Genomic DNA, 16,053 nt, shown 5'->3' on the forward strand with positions numbered 1-16,053 from the left:
GTCGAACCACTTATAGAAAGTTTTTAGTGCTAAGTGTACTTTATTGTAGTATTCTTTTTCAAGTAACATGACATTTAAAAGCTACAAAAAAAAAAAAAAAAAAAAGAAATGTATGTGTTATGGGTTGAGAAGATGCTGGAGTGGAAGGGTTGCTGTTGTGGAAGGGTTGTAGTCTGCGTAGGGTTTATGACAGTGGGCAAGGTGTTAGTGGATGGAGGTGGTTCTGTGTGTTTGAAGACAGAAAAGGAAGGTGGTTAATGCTGCAAAGGGAAGGTGATAGTTGTTAGTTGTATTCGAAGAACAGAGTTGGAACGATGTCGTATTATATAGAATTAGTTAGCTGTTTCTTTAGTAGAATGTTGTCGTTTAGCACTTTTCCTTCTTATTAATTGTAATGCAGTCTTTTCTTACTTACTAAAAGTGTAAGTGGCGTTGTTAAACACTATCGTTTCATATGAATACTCAGTATAAATAAAGATGGTTGGAGGGAAAAGCTCATAACCGAAAAGTACATTTAGCAACTGGATTCTTCTTCTTCTCTCATCAATCATTCTCTCTTCTTCTCATATCTCTAGAGAGTGACTCTCTTGAAGTAGTTAGTTTCGGTCCATTACAGTTGGTATCAGCCATGGTAGAAGGAATGCGTTCGTATGCTCAAATAGTTGATTCAATGAATCACTTGCGGCAGCAACAGGAACGACAACAAAAACAAATTGAAGATGCGGTTTGTTTGTTGTTGAAACAGCAAGAGGCAGCACGATTGGAAAGGGAAACACAAGATAAAAAGTTTCAGGAGGTTTTAGAACAAATCTCAAAGATTTCTTGTCAAGATTCTGAGGATCCTGGTAATAGACATCGAGATAATCAAGATCAACAAACTCTGCATAGAATGAAGACATGGAGGATGGCACGGGGAAGTGCACCACAGAGAACTTGTGGACATAGGTTTTGTAGGAGGAATTAAACTAGATTTTCCTAGGTTTCGTGGTGGTAATCCATCACTATGGATTTATCGTGCAAATCAGTACTTTCTCTATCACCAAGTCCCACCTGGCCAACGTATTTTCATTGCTTCTTTCCACATGGATGATGAAGCTCTGGTCTGGTTCCAGGATGCCAGTGAGGTAGGAACCTTTCATTCTTGGGAGGACTTCATCAAAGCTGTTCAGATCCGTTTTGGATCTACTCCATACGATGATTACAAAGCTGAATTTGAGATTCTTTCCAATCGTATTAAAGGCTTGTCTGAGAAAAACAAATTGAGCTATTTTTTGAGTGGTCTACGTGATGAGATTAGATTACCTGTTAAGATGCTGAATCCTTCATCTTTGAATGATGCTTTTGGCTTAGCCAAAACTCAAGAACAATATGTGGTGAGTATAAGGAAACCTTGGAGAAATTCACTTACTGATTAAGTTTAGTCTAGAGTCGAGTCTGTTAAAGCCTGGACAAACTCCTTCAATTTTATGAGCATCGAGAGTTTCACCTTTAGCTAGGCTTCCTTATCATAAGGTTTCTGAGTCTCAAATGGTGGAAAGGCGTAAAAAATGCCTTTGTTATTTTTGTGATGATAAATGGAAACCAGGTCATAAATGTGTAAGGCCAAAACTATTCTTACTAGAAGGTATGGAATTTGGTGAGTCAAGTGCTGAAGAAAATACTGATGTTATTGGTGAGGTGGTTGTTGAACCTATGGACGTTGAAGTTGAGATGGCTTCTATTTCATTACAGTCTATGGTAGGTGGAGGAGGACCTAAGACCATGAGACTTATTGCTTGTATTGGCAAGAAGAAGGTGGTAATTTTAATTGACACTGGCAGTACACATAATTTTGTGGACACTTTAGTTGCTGCTCGATGCAAATTACATGTGCAACTTGGCTAGGCTATTAGTGTTAAGGTGGCTAATGGTCAGCTCATTGATAGTACTGGGAAGTGTGTGGTTGTGCCTTTGTTGATTCAGGGCATACCTTTCACAGTTGATTTTTTTACACTTCTTTTGGGAGGATGTGATGCAGTTCTTGGCATACAATGGTTATCTATATTGAGTCCTAGACTCTGGGACGTTGTTAATATGAGTATGCAATTTCAGTGTGATGGCCAAAAGGTTTCCTTAAAAGGTTTGACAGTATCTCAGTCAAATCTTATTGATGATGATGAGTCCTTTGAGACTTTTGGCTGTGGAAGTAAGGGAATTTTTCTACAGATAGTTGCTTGTAGCTCCATTGAACCTTCATCATTGCAGGATGAACAAGTGCAGTAGCTTTAACAACAGTATAAGGAAGTTTTTAATGAACCTACTGGATTGCCACCCAATAGGTCTCATGATCACAAGATTAATTTGAAACAAGAAACTTATGCTATCAGTGTTAGGCCCTATAGATATCCATTTGATCAGAAAACAGAAATTGAAAAAATTGTTAAGGAGCTCTTGAATTCTGGGGTTATTAGGCCTAGTTAGTCACCTTTCTTCTCTCCTGTTTTGCTAGTCAGGAAGTCTGATGGCACATGGAGAATGTGCATTGATTATAGGGCCTTAAATGAAGCCACTATTAAAGACAAATACCCCATTCCTATTGTGGATGAGCTCTTGGATGAACTTTCAAGTTCTACAATTTTTTCTAAATTGGATCTTAGGGCAGGTTATCATCAGATACGCATGAGGGATGCGGATGTTCATAAGACTGCATTCAGAACTCATGAAAGGCATTATGAATTTCTTGTAATGCCCATTGGTCTCACTAATGCCCCTTCAACATTTCAAGGCCTCATGAATGAAGTTTTCAGGCCATTCCTTAGACAATTTGTCATTTTTTTCTTTGATGACATTCTAGTTTACAGTAGGGACATGTCATCTCATTTGGATCATCTCTTTATTGTTTTGCAAACTTTACAGCATCATCAACTTTATGCTAAACAATCGAAGTGTAAATTTGCATGTCAAGAAATAGAATATTTGGGCCATTTGATTTCAAAGGAAGGAGTGAGGGCAGACCCTAAAAAGTTGGAGTCTATGGTTACTTGGCCAATACCTAAAAACCTAAAGTCATTAAGGGGTTTTTTAGGCTTGACAGGTTACTATAGAAAATTCATTAGGGGCTATGGTCAGATTTTGCCCCTTTGACTTCTGTGTTAAAAAAAGATGCTTTTGTTTGGACAAATTCTGCTACTAAGTTTTTTAATGATTTGAAAGTTGTTGTCACTAGACCTCCTGTTCTTGCCTTGCCTGACTTCACCAAAGCATTTGTCATTGAGTGTGATGCTTGTGCAACTAGTATAGGAGCAGTTTTGATGCAAGACCAAAGGCGCTTAGCCTTTTTCAGTCAAGCTTTGAAAGGGAAAAATTTAACTCTTTCCATTTATGAAAAAGAGTTTCTAGCCTTAGTGCTAGCTGTTAGCAAGTGGGGGCCATATCGTTTAGGAAGTGCTTTTGTGATCAAAACTGATCACCATAGCCTTAAATATTTGCTTGACCAGAAGATTGGCACTGTTGCTCAGCAAAGATGGCTTTCTAAGCTCCTTGGTTATGAGTTTACTATTGAGTATAAGCAAGGTGTGGAGAACAAGGTGGCTGATGCCTTGTCTTGTAAAGATCAGGTTGATGAGCTTGGAGACTTGGCAGCCTTATCATTTCCTACACCAACATGGCTCTCAGAATTAAAAGTAGCTTATGATGCAGATCAGGATGTGCATAAACTAATTACTGCATTGCAATTTGATCCTATTTCTAATTCTTCATTCAAACTAAGACATGGCATTTTGTTTACGAAAGACATAATTTATGTGCCTGACTCTTTGCCATTGAAGCAACAAATTTTGAATTACTTACACTCTAGTCCTGTTGCTGGTCATTCTGGTTTTCACAAATGTTTGCATAGAGCTAGAGTGGATTTTTATTGGCCTGGTCTCAAGCATGATGTCAAGCAGTTTATTCGTGAATGTGAAACTTGCCAACGAAATAAGATGCAAAATCTCCTCCTAGCTGGTTTTTTTACAGCCCTTACCTATTCCTGAGCAAATATGGACTGACCTCTCAATGGATTTTGTTGAGGCTTTGCCCATTTCTAAGGGGTATTCTGTTATTATGGTTGTGGTGGACAGGTTGTCAAAATATGCTCATTTTATGTCCTTGAAACATCCATTCACAGCTGCTCAGGTGGCTTCACTATTCTTCAACAATGTTTTTAAACTGCATGGTTTACCTAAAACCATTGTTTCTGATTGTGGCTCAACATTTACCAATTCCTTTTGGAAAGAACTTTTCAGATTGCAAGGTGTTAATCTTTCTTACTCTTCAGCATATCACCCTCAAAGTGATGGCCAAACAGAAGCTGTAAACAAGTGCCTTGAACACTTTCTGAGATCTTTTTCTGGTGATAAACCAAAGTTATGGGTAGATTGAATTTCTTCGGCTGAGTGGTGGTATAATCCCACCTTTCATACTTCCACAAAGATGACTCCCTTCGAAGCTGTTTATGGGACTCCTCCAATTAGGCTTCAAGCCTACATTCCTGGTTTAACTGCAAATCAGTCAGTGGACCAATTATTACAGACTCGAGAGCAAATTTTGGTAACACTTAAGTCCAATTTATCTCTTGCTCAAGATAGAATGAAGTATTATTATGAAAAGCGCAGGACTGACAGAGAATTCTCAGTGGGGATTGGGTATATCTTAAACTTCAATCCTATAGGCTGCAATCTGTGGCAGTTAGGAGGAATCTTAAGCTTTCACCTCGCTATTTTGGGCCATTTCAGATTACTCACAGAATTGGCAAAGTGGCATATCGATTATGTTTGCCCTCAAATTCACTCTTGCACCTTGTTTTTCATGTTTCTGTGTTGAAGAAAAATATTGGAGACCAGCTCACACCTTTCTCTTCCCTACCTCCAATTGACTTACAAGGAGAGTTCAGGCCTCAACCTGAGAAAATTTTGGAGTGTAGGAGTAGTAAGAGGGACAACAGAGCTATGGTAGAAGTCTTGATCCAATGGGAAGGTGTTGGAGTGGAAGACTCGACATGGGAACCTTATTGGAAGCTTCGACAACAATTTTCCCATCTTGTGGGCAAGGTGCTTTAAAGGGGGAGGGTGTGTTATGGGCTGAGAAGATGCTGGAGTGGAAGGGTTACAGTATGCGTAGGGGTTATGGTAGTGGGCAAGGTGTTGGTGGATGGAGGTGGTTTTGTGTGTTTGAAGACAGAAAAGGAAGGTGGTTAATGCTGCAAAGGGAAGGTGATAGTTGTTAGTTGTATTCGAAGAAAAGACTTGGAACGATGTCGTATTATATAGAATTAGTTAGTTGTTTCTTTAGTAGAACGTTGTCATTTAGCACTTTTACTTCTTATTAATTGTAACGCAGTCGTTTGTTACTTACTAAAAGTGTAAGTGATGTTGTTAAACACTGTCGTTTCATATGACTACTCAGTATAAATAAAGATGGTTGGAGGGAAAAGCTCTCAACCGAAAAAGGTACATTCAGCAACTGGATTATTCTTCTTCTCTCATCTATCATTCTCTCTTCTTCTCATATCTCTGGAGAGTGACTCTCTCGAAGTAGTCAGTTTGGGTCCATTACAATATGTGTTGTTTCACTAATGCTCGACCTAAAGAATGGGTAAAATGTGAGAGATAAAACTCTTTCAAGTAGTCATTCTTGGTACCACACAAATACCAAGAAAAAAATTTGATTCCACTATGTCGTTGAGAGAAAATTTTTGCATGGTTCCTTAGGATACACTTCAATAGATCTTGTATTAGCAAAGAGATTAAATCAATGTAAATAGCTATTTTTCTATCAATTCTTCTATATGCAACTGCCGGTGCGAAACTGGCGTGGAACCGACCGGGAACGAATGAAATGGCAGAAAGGAGGGAAATAGAACAAAAGAAGCCGAAGCCATCTACATTGAGCTGAACCCCAAGAGACCCATCCTCGAAAGGATTCCGTCTATCATCATCGCCGCCGTGGATTGAAGAACCAATTGTTGCGGTTGCCATTTGTCACATATTCTGAATCTGAGCCGGCATCGACGTGGGTCTGCTCTTGATTTCGCTGTCTGCTTCTTCCAATGCATAAAGCCAGAGTATTTCTTTTTCCTGTTTTAGATTTGATTTTATGTTGTTCATTTAGCACATTCTCAATGAAATATATAGAAGAATTGTTATTATAGCAGATCAATAGTGTTTGGTTTTATGGATTCCATCTTACAAAGCTAACGTTAATATCTATTAATAATCATTGCTATTTGTTCAACAAGATATATAGAAGAATTGAGGCGAGTTCAGAACTAGGTAGTTTTTCACTTGTTTTATTTTATCTGAGTTTTTGTTCTTTACCTGTAAATAGAGGATTTTTTTAGAAAATACTGAGAAACATGGGAAATCCAGCAAGATAAAAAGAGAAGGAATCATAGCCGGAGTTGCAATATTAGCCAGTGGAATTCTAACACTCACAGTGATTACATTCATACGGAATAAGAAATGTATTTTCAAAGGTGAAGCTATAAGACATTGACTGTTAAATTATGATGCGTGGTGTTGTTGAAAATAAATGATAAACAAAGCTAAATTCTATTACAATTCTTCTATATAATGGCTGCAGATATATATAGAAGAATTGTAATAGCAATGCTAACAAACAATGAAGTTCGTTGAACAATGACCTGAATCGTTGTTTATTTTATAGTATTACTATTATCTAGTGTAGAATATAGGAGAACCAGAAAATTGGTTCTACATGAATGTTCATTTAATGTTACACTAAATATTTGTACATATAGCAATAACAATAAATACTACATCTTTCTTTGTTCAACTTGAGAAATATTTTTGTAAGAGAGAGAAATTGTTAGGCAAACGAGTTTGGAATGAATAGCCAAATTGTTTTACAGAAGGTGGGGGTGAAATCACTGCGCATATTCCATATTTAATGTAACAAGTAATTAACTAATATTCTGTTTTGGAGCAAAGTATATAGAAAATGGACTCACATGTAGTTTATATTTGATGCTCACCCTTTGTTGTGTTTTCCTTGAAGATATCATTAATCAGTTTCCGAGCAAAGTATATAGATAATTATCTTTGCTTGACCCACGAGTTTCAATCAAACTTGGTGTGGCTAATGGATGCATGATCAAATAAATCGTACCAATTTATATAGATATTAAATAAAGTATATAGATATTAAACTTTGCATTACCACATGCTCATGAATGAAATAAATATTAAACATTTTATTTGAAATGAGATCCATTGTACCAGTTCATAGATTCTAATGTGGTTGGAGTTATACAAAATTGCTATTGAAAAGATGCATTTGTCTACCTCTCAGCGTGGAAAAAGGAAAAGAACATCCATCTACCTTAAGATCATCTAGCTCAAATCCTCCATCCGCGGTATGTTATTTTATTTGCAATATATCAATAACATTAGATTCGAGATTAGTTGATATTTATTTTCTTAACACATCAATAATTTATCCAAACACATTTCAGGACATACCATCAACTTCTCCAAACATCCCAATGCACGGTTATTATGGACCTCTATCCGCGGTATGTTATTTTATTTAATATATCAATAACATTAGATTCGAGATTAGTTGATATTTATTTTCTCAACACATCAAATAATTGTACCAATAACATTTCAGAACATATCATCAACTTCTCCAAACATCCCAATGTATGGTTACTATGGACCAGTGCCTGCGTAGTCACCAGGTTTTCTCCCATTTCCCCGCTGTCAACCAATATCCAAGCAACCTACAGGTGGTGATGTCTTGTTTTCTATTTAATTTTAATAAGTTAGTTTTTTTGAAGAGTTGAATTGCAGTTGGTTTTTTTGAAGAGTTTAATTGCATTTTTTTTCCTTTTTGCCAGAATGCTAGTTACACAATTTCAACATGGCATGGAAGGCCAGTTGTCTCTCGACAATACTTTTGTTACAAGTAGATTTCTTGGTATGGAGGATAATAGACCTGATGTTAGGGAAACTGAATCGCTAGCTACATCTTCTAGAGTTGAAGAAATTCATCCTGATAGACCAGATACAGAAGAAATCGAGTATGGCAGTGCTGGAACATCTGAGAAAGTGCAAATGGATGGTGATGATGAGCCAGTTTCGGGGATGGAGTTTAATTCCTTGGAAGATTTAATGATATAAGGAATATGGTAAGAAATGCGGATTTGCGGTGATGACAAAAATGAGTGAGAGGGGAGAGGATGAGACTGTTAGATATGTCACCCTTGCCTGTGCCTGTGGAGGGAAGGCCCGGAATAGGATTTTGAATGTTGCAAACCCACATCCGACAGGAAGGATGTAATGTAAGGAAAAAATTAATGCCTTAAAAGGTTCTGATGGAAAGTTTCGGCTGACTATAGTTCACAATATCCACAACCACGACCTCAGTCTAAAGAAATCTTGCTTCTTTCGATATAATAGAGAAGTGAGTGAATCTGTTAAAAGAATCCTAGATACGAATGATTTGGCCGGCATCTGAATGAATAACAGTTTTGGGTCTCTTGTTGTTGGCGCGGGTGGTTTTGAGAACCTCTCGTTTTTGGAAACTAATTGCCGTAACTACATCGACAAGGCACGACATCTACGATTGGGCGCAGGTGGTGCTGGAGCGCTTCGAGAATACTTCTTTCAGATGCAGTACAAAAATTCAGAGTTTTTTGCACTAATGGACTTGGATGATGATGGGAGGTTAAAAAATGTATTCTGGGTAGACCCCTGTAGTAGAGCAACCTACCAATTTTTCTGGGATGTCGTAACCTTCGACATCACATACTTGACGAACTGATATGGGATGCCCTTTGCGCCATTTGTTGGTGTAAACCACCATGGGCAGTCAATTTTGTTGGGAGCTGGCTTGTTTCCTTTGAGGATACTAAGATGTTTGTGTGGTTATTCCAAACATGGTTGCAATGTATGAATGGTATAGCGCCTAAGGCTATTATCACTGACCAAGACAGAGCTATAAAAAATGGAATTGCAATTGTTCTCCTAGAAAGTTGACATAGATTTTGCCGGTGGCATATTTTGAAGAATGTTCCTAAAAAGTTTGGCTGTTATGGTTTTTACATAACTGGAATGAAAACTGCATTGATGAAATGTGTGTATGACACCCAAACGCAGAAAGAGTTTGAAAAATGTTGGGACAAGTTAATTAACACGTACAACTTGTATGAGAGTGTTTGGTTGCAGAGTTTATACACTGAGTGTGAGCATTGGGTACCGACATTCTTGAAGAATGTTTTTTGGGCTAGAATGAGTACAACGCAATGGAGCGAAAGCATGAATGCATTTTTTGATGGTTATGTGTTCATGCTAAGACAAACTTGAAAGAGTTTGTCAATCAGTATGATAATGCCTTGAAAAAGAAGATTGAGAACGAAAATTGCGCGGACTTCCAGTCATTTAATGTCACAATTCCCTGCATCTCTAGATCTCCAATTGAAAAGCGATATCAAGATTTGTACACAAATGCTAAATTCAGGGAAGTTCAACACCAACTTACCGGCATTATCAACTTGGACCCAGTTTTACTTGGTGCGGATGCTACAGTCAAGACCTATCTGGTAGATGATGAAGTTCGTGTCGAAGATTTCACTAAGTTGGTTACACATTTAATAGATTTTATTGAGGACGATGCAGTCGCCAAGTGTTCTTGTAGTTTATTTGAAATGAGGGGGATAGTGTGCCAGCACATCTTCGCTGTCTTCAAATGTAACGGGATTATGACAATACCAGATAGGTACATTCTGGATCAATGGAGAAAGGACATAAAAAGAGGACACACATTAATCCATAGCGGCAATGACGCAGGGAATCAAAGGGAAGATGCTAATCGATATTCAAATTTGTTGAATATATGTTATAAGATGATTACTTGTGCGGCGAGTTCGAAAAAGCATACTGAGGATGCTACGACTAAGTTAAATGCAATGATTGACCTGTATGAAGCGAATTAAGAACCTCCCTCGATGACTGAAAAGTGTTTAAATGTTGATGGCACGACAAAGGACACAACTACAATTGGTAGTTTAACAAAAGCACTCACTCAATTTGTTGTGCGAGGAAAAGATAGACCCCCATCTCTAAGGAGAGCATCCAAGATCGAGAGAGACTTGCAGAAAGTTAAGGAGAAGACGAAGAAAGCGCAGGGAAAGGGAAGCAACTTCGTAATGTTACCTTGTATATTTAAATTTTCATATAAACACTATCTGACAAATTGGTTACTATTTTATTAGCGAGATGGGGAAGATATACCAGTCGTGGACATGTGTAGGAGGCTATTTGGCCCTTCCAATTTGGATGTTGGACACGTCTAGGTAATATAATAAGTATATATCTAATTTATATACTTAGTTATGATTTATTGCAATATTTTTTACGAGTATTTATCATCAGACTATTCCATCAAACATACCAGCTGCTGACATTAGTGGAACCCAGCCCCGATTAACAGTAATTCAAAGTCAAGAAAGTGTAAGTGGATCCATACTTTATCGGTATTTTAATGACATCAGTTGACATGACATTAATATATGACTTAATATTTTTTACAGATGCAATTTGGGTTGGATGGATCACAACTACAGCACGTTGAGTTTGATGGCTCACAACTAGGGCAATGATATGATTATAGTGGGTATGTTTTAGTAACTATACAAAACAAAAAAAAAATTTGGAAACGTCCTTCCATTTCGTTTTAGAAATATTCAATTTTGTCTGATTTATATTTATATCACTTGGAACGACAGTCTAAATTGGCTTTGGCTTGACAGGAATATTGGAAATTGATGCTATCATTCTGGGAGTTACAAGCAGATTTGAGTTTTGACTGTATTTTCAAAGTCTCATACAACTAGGAGTTAGAAATAGTTTTAAGGATCCAATATGTATCAAAACTTTCAAGAATTATGTCTATGTATATGACCTTTATTCTGATGTATATAGAATTATGGCAGTCTTTGAGTGGCCAAATATAGCAGGTTAGAGTTTTGGGTAATTGAATGAGACTTTTGTTTTTAGCAAATGAGACTGTTAGATATGAGAATGCTTATGTTGAATGGCCATATATATATAGTAGGCTAGAGTTTTTTGTAATTGAACAAGTTTTTGTTTCTTAAGCAAATGAGACTTTTTAGTAGGTTAAGCTCTCTGACTTGGTTATATCCAGGGCTAACTCGACTTGAAAAGTCCCAGACCATGCACAAATTGTTCAAGCTCGAGCGAAAATCAAGCGAGAATGGAGCGAAGCTCTCTGACTTGGTTATATCCAGGTTCCCCTAGTGTGATGAAACAACGCCGTTCCATATTAAGTGGAATGGTGTCGTTTAAATTTTTTTTTAAAACCCAGTTGTAAAACGACGTCGTTTTACAGCTGGGTTTTTGTTGAGCTCCGATTAGGAATTCGGAGCTACTCCGAATTCTGACGGCATCGGCTCCGTCGGAGTCAGAATCTGAGCAGATGTCGGGCAGAGTCAGAAATTTCAGAATTTTGCACAGCCCTACATGATGGCGTTGCATGGGAAGGCTGTGAACTGGGTGCAGGATCCTCATCATCAAAAGGGAATCGATGAATGTGTGCACGCCTGAGCTGAATGGTCTGACGACCAATTTGAGTCTTCAGAGGGATGCTAGGCTCTGTCTCTGGAATAGGAACAGAGTGAAACAAAGCAATGCTAGTGACAAGACTCGCAAAAGGCAATCCTATTTGAATTTTATTGGAAGGATGAGCCTCTAAAATGACCTTGCAAAGATGACTTCTCAGATCGATGGGATCGTCATCGATTATTGCATAAAGTAAGGTGGCTTTGTCAAGGCCGACATCACTATGATGGTTGATTGGGTAAACGTAAGTAAGGACGACCCTACTAAGAAGAAGATAGTCAGATAGTCAGGGGAGAACTTATTGCTAGGAATGGGTGTCCGACCATCCCAAGCATTCTCATATCCACACAAGTGGGCGTAGATAGCAGGGTTGCTAGGATCAGAGGTGCTGTCATATGGATATGGGGCCTCGGTAACACGAGGGGCATTAAGCAAATCAACTAACATGCCTGGACTGACTTGAATTTGGATATTCTGGAGAGTGACGTCAAAGGAACCATCTGGTGACATAGCATGAATATTGGAGTAAAACTGCCGGACCAACTCCACAGATGGAGGGGGGAGACCAGTGGTTAATGATACCCATTGGCGAGACCGAAAGATATGTGGCAGTATAGTCTCTTTAAGCTCACCTAGATTGACCTCACACTCAATAATGGGAGTGCTCTTGGAAAATTTTCAGTGTATAGTTGCTGAGCCCGAGCATTATGGAGCACTGATTGGTCGAGAGCAGAAGGAGTTGGCCGGCGTCGTACACGTTGCATGGTGTTTGTCTGTAGGCATAATAAAGCAAATTAGACATTGAGGTAAAGTAATAAAGCAAATTAGAAATTCAATTTGTTAGGAGAATAAAAGGTAAGACAAACCCTAAAATGACAAGTAGCAGACTACTAGACACCTCTCAAGGTGTCTAGTAGTCGACAGACACTGAGTGTTCCATTAGTGCCGTATCAGGAGAAGCAGTGAAGAAATTATCCTTCAAGGTTGAGCCACACCCAAAGGCAAATTATGCAATATGGATCAATTGTAGCAAAAATGCTAAGAGCATTAGTCAAATTTAAGAAAGTAAATATACTGAAAAAGGGGAACTAGTACTAACGACAAAAACGTTCAACGTCTTTTGTTGAGACACTTCTATAAATGTAAGTGATATTAAGCCTATAAATGCCAGTTAATATACGAAAAAAAATTAAAGGTGCCAACTCTCAATGTCAAAAGAAAAAACAGAGAACCGTCTCAAATCACATCAAGATTATTTAATTTTCACAACACTGCTATGTCTATTCAATTTTCACAGAAAATGGAATCGATAATACATGTTTACCATTTATACTAATAGTGGTTCAATGCATCAAGAGTCTTAAGCAGGAATGTTGGTCTTAACCTTTACCACAAGCACAAGTTCAATCATAAGAAAAGCAAAGTTTTTCAATGCAAGAGGAGACATAATTTGGCATCACCAAGCAAATTCTCAATGCTCATTTCCTTTGAAAAAAACACTTATTTCCGCAGGAATGACAATTATTTTAGTAGGCGACAAACACTGAGTGTTCTATTAGTGTTGTATCAGGAAAAGTAGTAAAGAAATTCTCCTTCAAGGTTGAGACACACCCAAAGGCAAATTATACGATATGGATCATGAGTTACTAAAGGAAAACTCAGGGAGACTATAAATTCAAACTAGACACTGCTTAAGAATTACAACATACTCAATCATTGGGATGAATTTTTTAGCACATCCAACTCTCTAAGACAAGCATATGCATAATCTCATGTTATACATATATATGTATTCACACATTATTTTAGGCAAAAATATCATAGCCGTGACCTCAATTTAGTATATAGAGTGTAGACTGCATGCAAAGAAGTGATGTCTATCTAATCCAACAATGAATTTGGCAAAGAAGAGGTCTAATATGAATTCATTAGTGGTTTAAAATTACACAGCTCAGCGATTACAGTTCTCTTAGGCAACCTATTACAAAAACTGTCATATCTATACTCGCTTAGAGAGGTAAGGCAAATAATAGGCTCTGGCATATGTGAATTTCAAAGGGGAGATCTTAAACCAAGCATATATTTTTTGCCGTTTTCATATCTCTAAAGAAGGAAGTAATTCTTTATTTTTCGTTAGATAGTAACTAGTGATGACAACATTGGAAAGGATGGCAATGGTGTGGACAATAAAATGATAATAATTATATGAACTAAAGAATAATACAGCATAGGAGGGGAACTCCAACAAATAGCCCAAACAGGTTAATACAGGGCAAGAGATAAAAAAAGTTGATACTGAGAACTAAGATACAAAAATAGGTTGCTAAGTCCTTTATACCATACCGATAGAATGTATGTTGGAAACTAAAATCAAAACACATAAAAAGGAGAAAACTAACCTGATTTTTTAGGGTTAGGGTTTCGGTGCTCTATGGGAAGACGAAAGGGGTTCGTGGCTCTTGGGAGCGAAATCAAAGACAAAGACCCACTTCGTGGAGAAGATGAAGACACACGAAGACGAAGCCGACGAGTGGGTTTGTGGGTTGCTGGGTTCGTGGCTCTTGGGAACAAAATTGAAGACGAAGAGACTCTTTGAAATGGAGAAGACGAAGAGGTTGGCTTCGTGGGGAAGATGTTGGGAATGGAGAAGACGAAGAGAATTGAAGACGATGGGAATGGGGATGAGGGTTTCGACTAAGATGGAGGGGGATGAGGGTTTCGACTGAGATGGAGGGGGATTCAAATTTGGGGGATGGAGGGGGAGGGGATTCAACCGTTTTTTAATTAAATTAGAACGACATTGTTTTTGAAACGTGCCATGCAGGACACGGTGACACCGAGGTTCCCCAAACTGATTGTAAGTAAAATTTTTGTTTTTCTATTGCAAATGAATATATGCAACGATAATATCTCATTGGATTCCTTTCGGTGTCTCTCTGAACCTCCATTTCTTCAAACCTAATGTTTGATCTTTCACTCTCCATCATAGCAGTAGCCCAATTGTGAACTTTGCACATTTGTCCTCATACCTTTCTATTTCTGGTTTGTATTTATTAACTTGTTGCAGAATGTCTAAGACAAACATTTACTACATGGATAGTTTAGGTATAATATAATTATCCAATCCTCCTAATGTAAGCCTTACAAATGACTTTGAACTTTCTGTATTGTTTATCCGCGTCTTGGCCATATTAACCTAGTTTTGGCTAGACATTTTATACCCAACAATCACATATCAAGCATAGAACAAAGAGATTCAAGATTTTATCACCACCAAGGAACCCAAATTGTTTCACTACATCATTAAGAAATATTCATTCTTCTTAATAGTGTGTAGATATCATGCTATCAACTTTCTTTGATTAAGTAAAATGCGATGGATGTTGATCGCTTGTAAAACTTTTCTCATACCATTTGGTCTACAATCATAGCACCTATAGCAAGAGTTTATGCATGTCTAAAGAACTTCTAACACAAAGCTGTTGTTTGAATTAATTAAACTTTGCAAATTAAACCTCACAACCTCTTAGTTATTTGACTTATTCCAATCTAAAACAAAACTTGCCTAAAGATACAGATATTCATGTTAGCCCTCTAATTCAAAATTCCTCACAAAGCGTGTTGGAAAATAAATATAGAAAATATACCAGATCACTCACTCGAACACGATTCAATAACTCTTCTCTTTCATTGTCCTCGACAAACCTCCAACTATTATGCATCATCTTTGCATGGTGTTTAACAATCCATGTCACCTTGCGACTATAGACCTTCCCATTCTCACATGAAGGTGCCATATGGCCATCCTTGCACTGCTTAGGAATTAGTTCCACTTTCCTTAACTTATCTGCATATAGCAGCTGCTCACTAGAAATTCCATGAATCTGTTTTCATATTTGTGATACTAAGCAAAAACTAATGGGAGAAGACATTGTCATCGTTCATATCATCAATCATAACTATATGTAATATATAATTGTTTAGTATTCAAATCTTACAAATAACACTTACCAAGCGGAGGATATATGTCTCCTGCTTGTGAGTCTATGTAGAGTCATTTCTGGACTGACAGTGTGCCTTACTTATATAAACTCTTGTACTGCCGTATGGCTTTGGTTGCACCTTTGGATGACAAACTTGGAGGTGTGGAATGTTCTGTCGCCCTTTGTCCCATTGACTATACCTCTTTTAAATTATTTCGCATAACCCACCATACACTTTAAAAAATGTCCAAAGACAACAATAATCAAGATAATCAAATGACAATGCAATATGAAATCATAAAATATTTTTCACTATATCAAGAAAATGTCCACGTTAATTTGCTACATCCATCATACAAAATTTTGGACTAATTTACACAATATTAGACAATGAAAAATATAAAAGTACCACAGTTGCCATAGAAAAGATCCATTATAGGACTTTCTAG

General features: G+C 37.5%; 1 protein-coding gene across 1 annotated transcript; it reads left to right on the plus strand.

Annotated features, from left to right (window-relative positions):
* The first annotated feature begins 8,202 nt into the window (after nucleotides 1-8,202).
* Nucleotides 8,203-9,976, plus strand: LOC108980948 (protein FAR1-RELATED SEQUENCE 9-like). Its single transcript, XM_018952006.1, has 3 exons — nucleotides 8,203-8,318; nucleotides 8,511-8,718; nucleotides 9,338-9,976. Exons 1-3 carry the CDS (start codon nucleotides 8,203-8,205, stop codon nucleotides 9,974-9,976), a joined length of 963 nt encoding a protein of 320 aa, XP_018807551.1.
* The last annotated feature ends 6,077 nt before the right edge of the window (nucleotides 9,977-16,053 follow it).

This window comes from Juglans regia, chromosome 6 (genome assembly GCF_001411555.2).
Source record: "Juglans regia cultivar Chandler chromosome 6, Walnut 2.0, whole genome shotgun sequence".
In the NCBI taxonomy this organism is placed as follows: domain Eukaryota; kingdom Viridiplantae; phylum Streptophyta; class Magnoliopsida; order Fagales; family Juglandaceae; genus Juglans; species Juglans regia.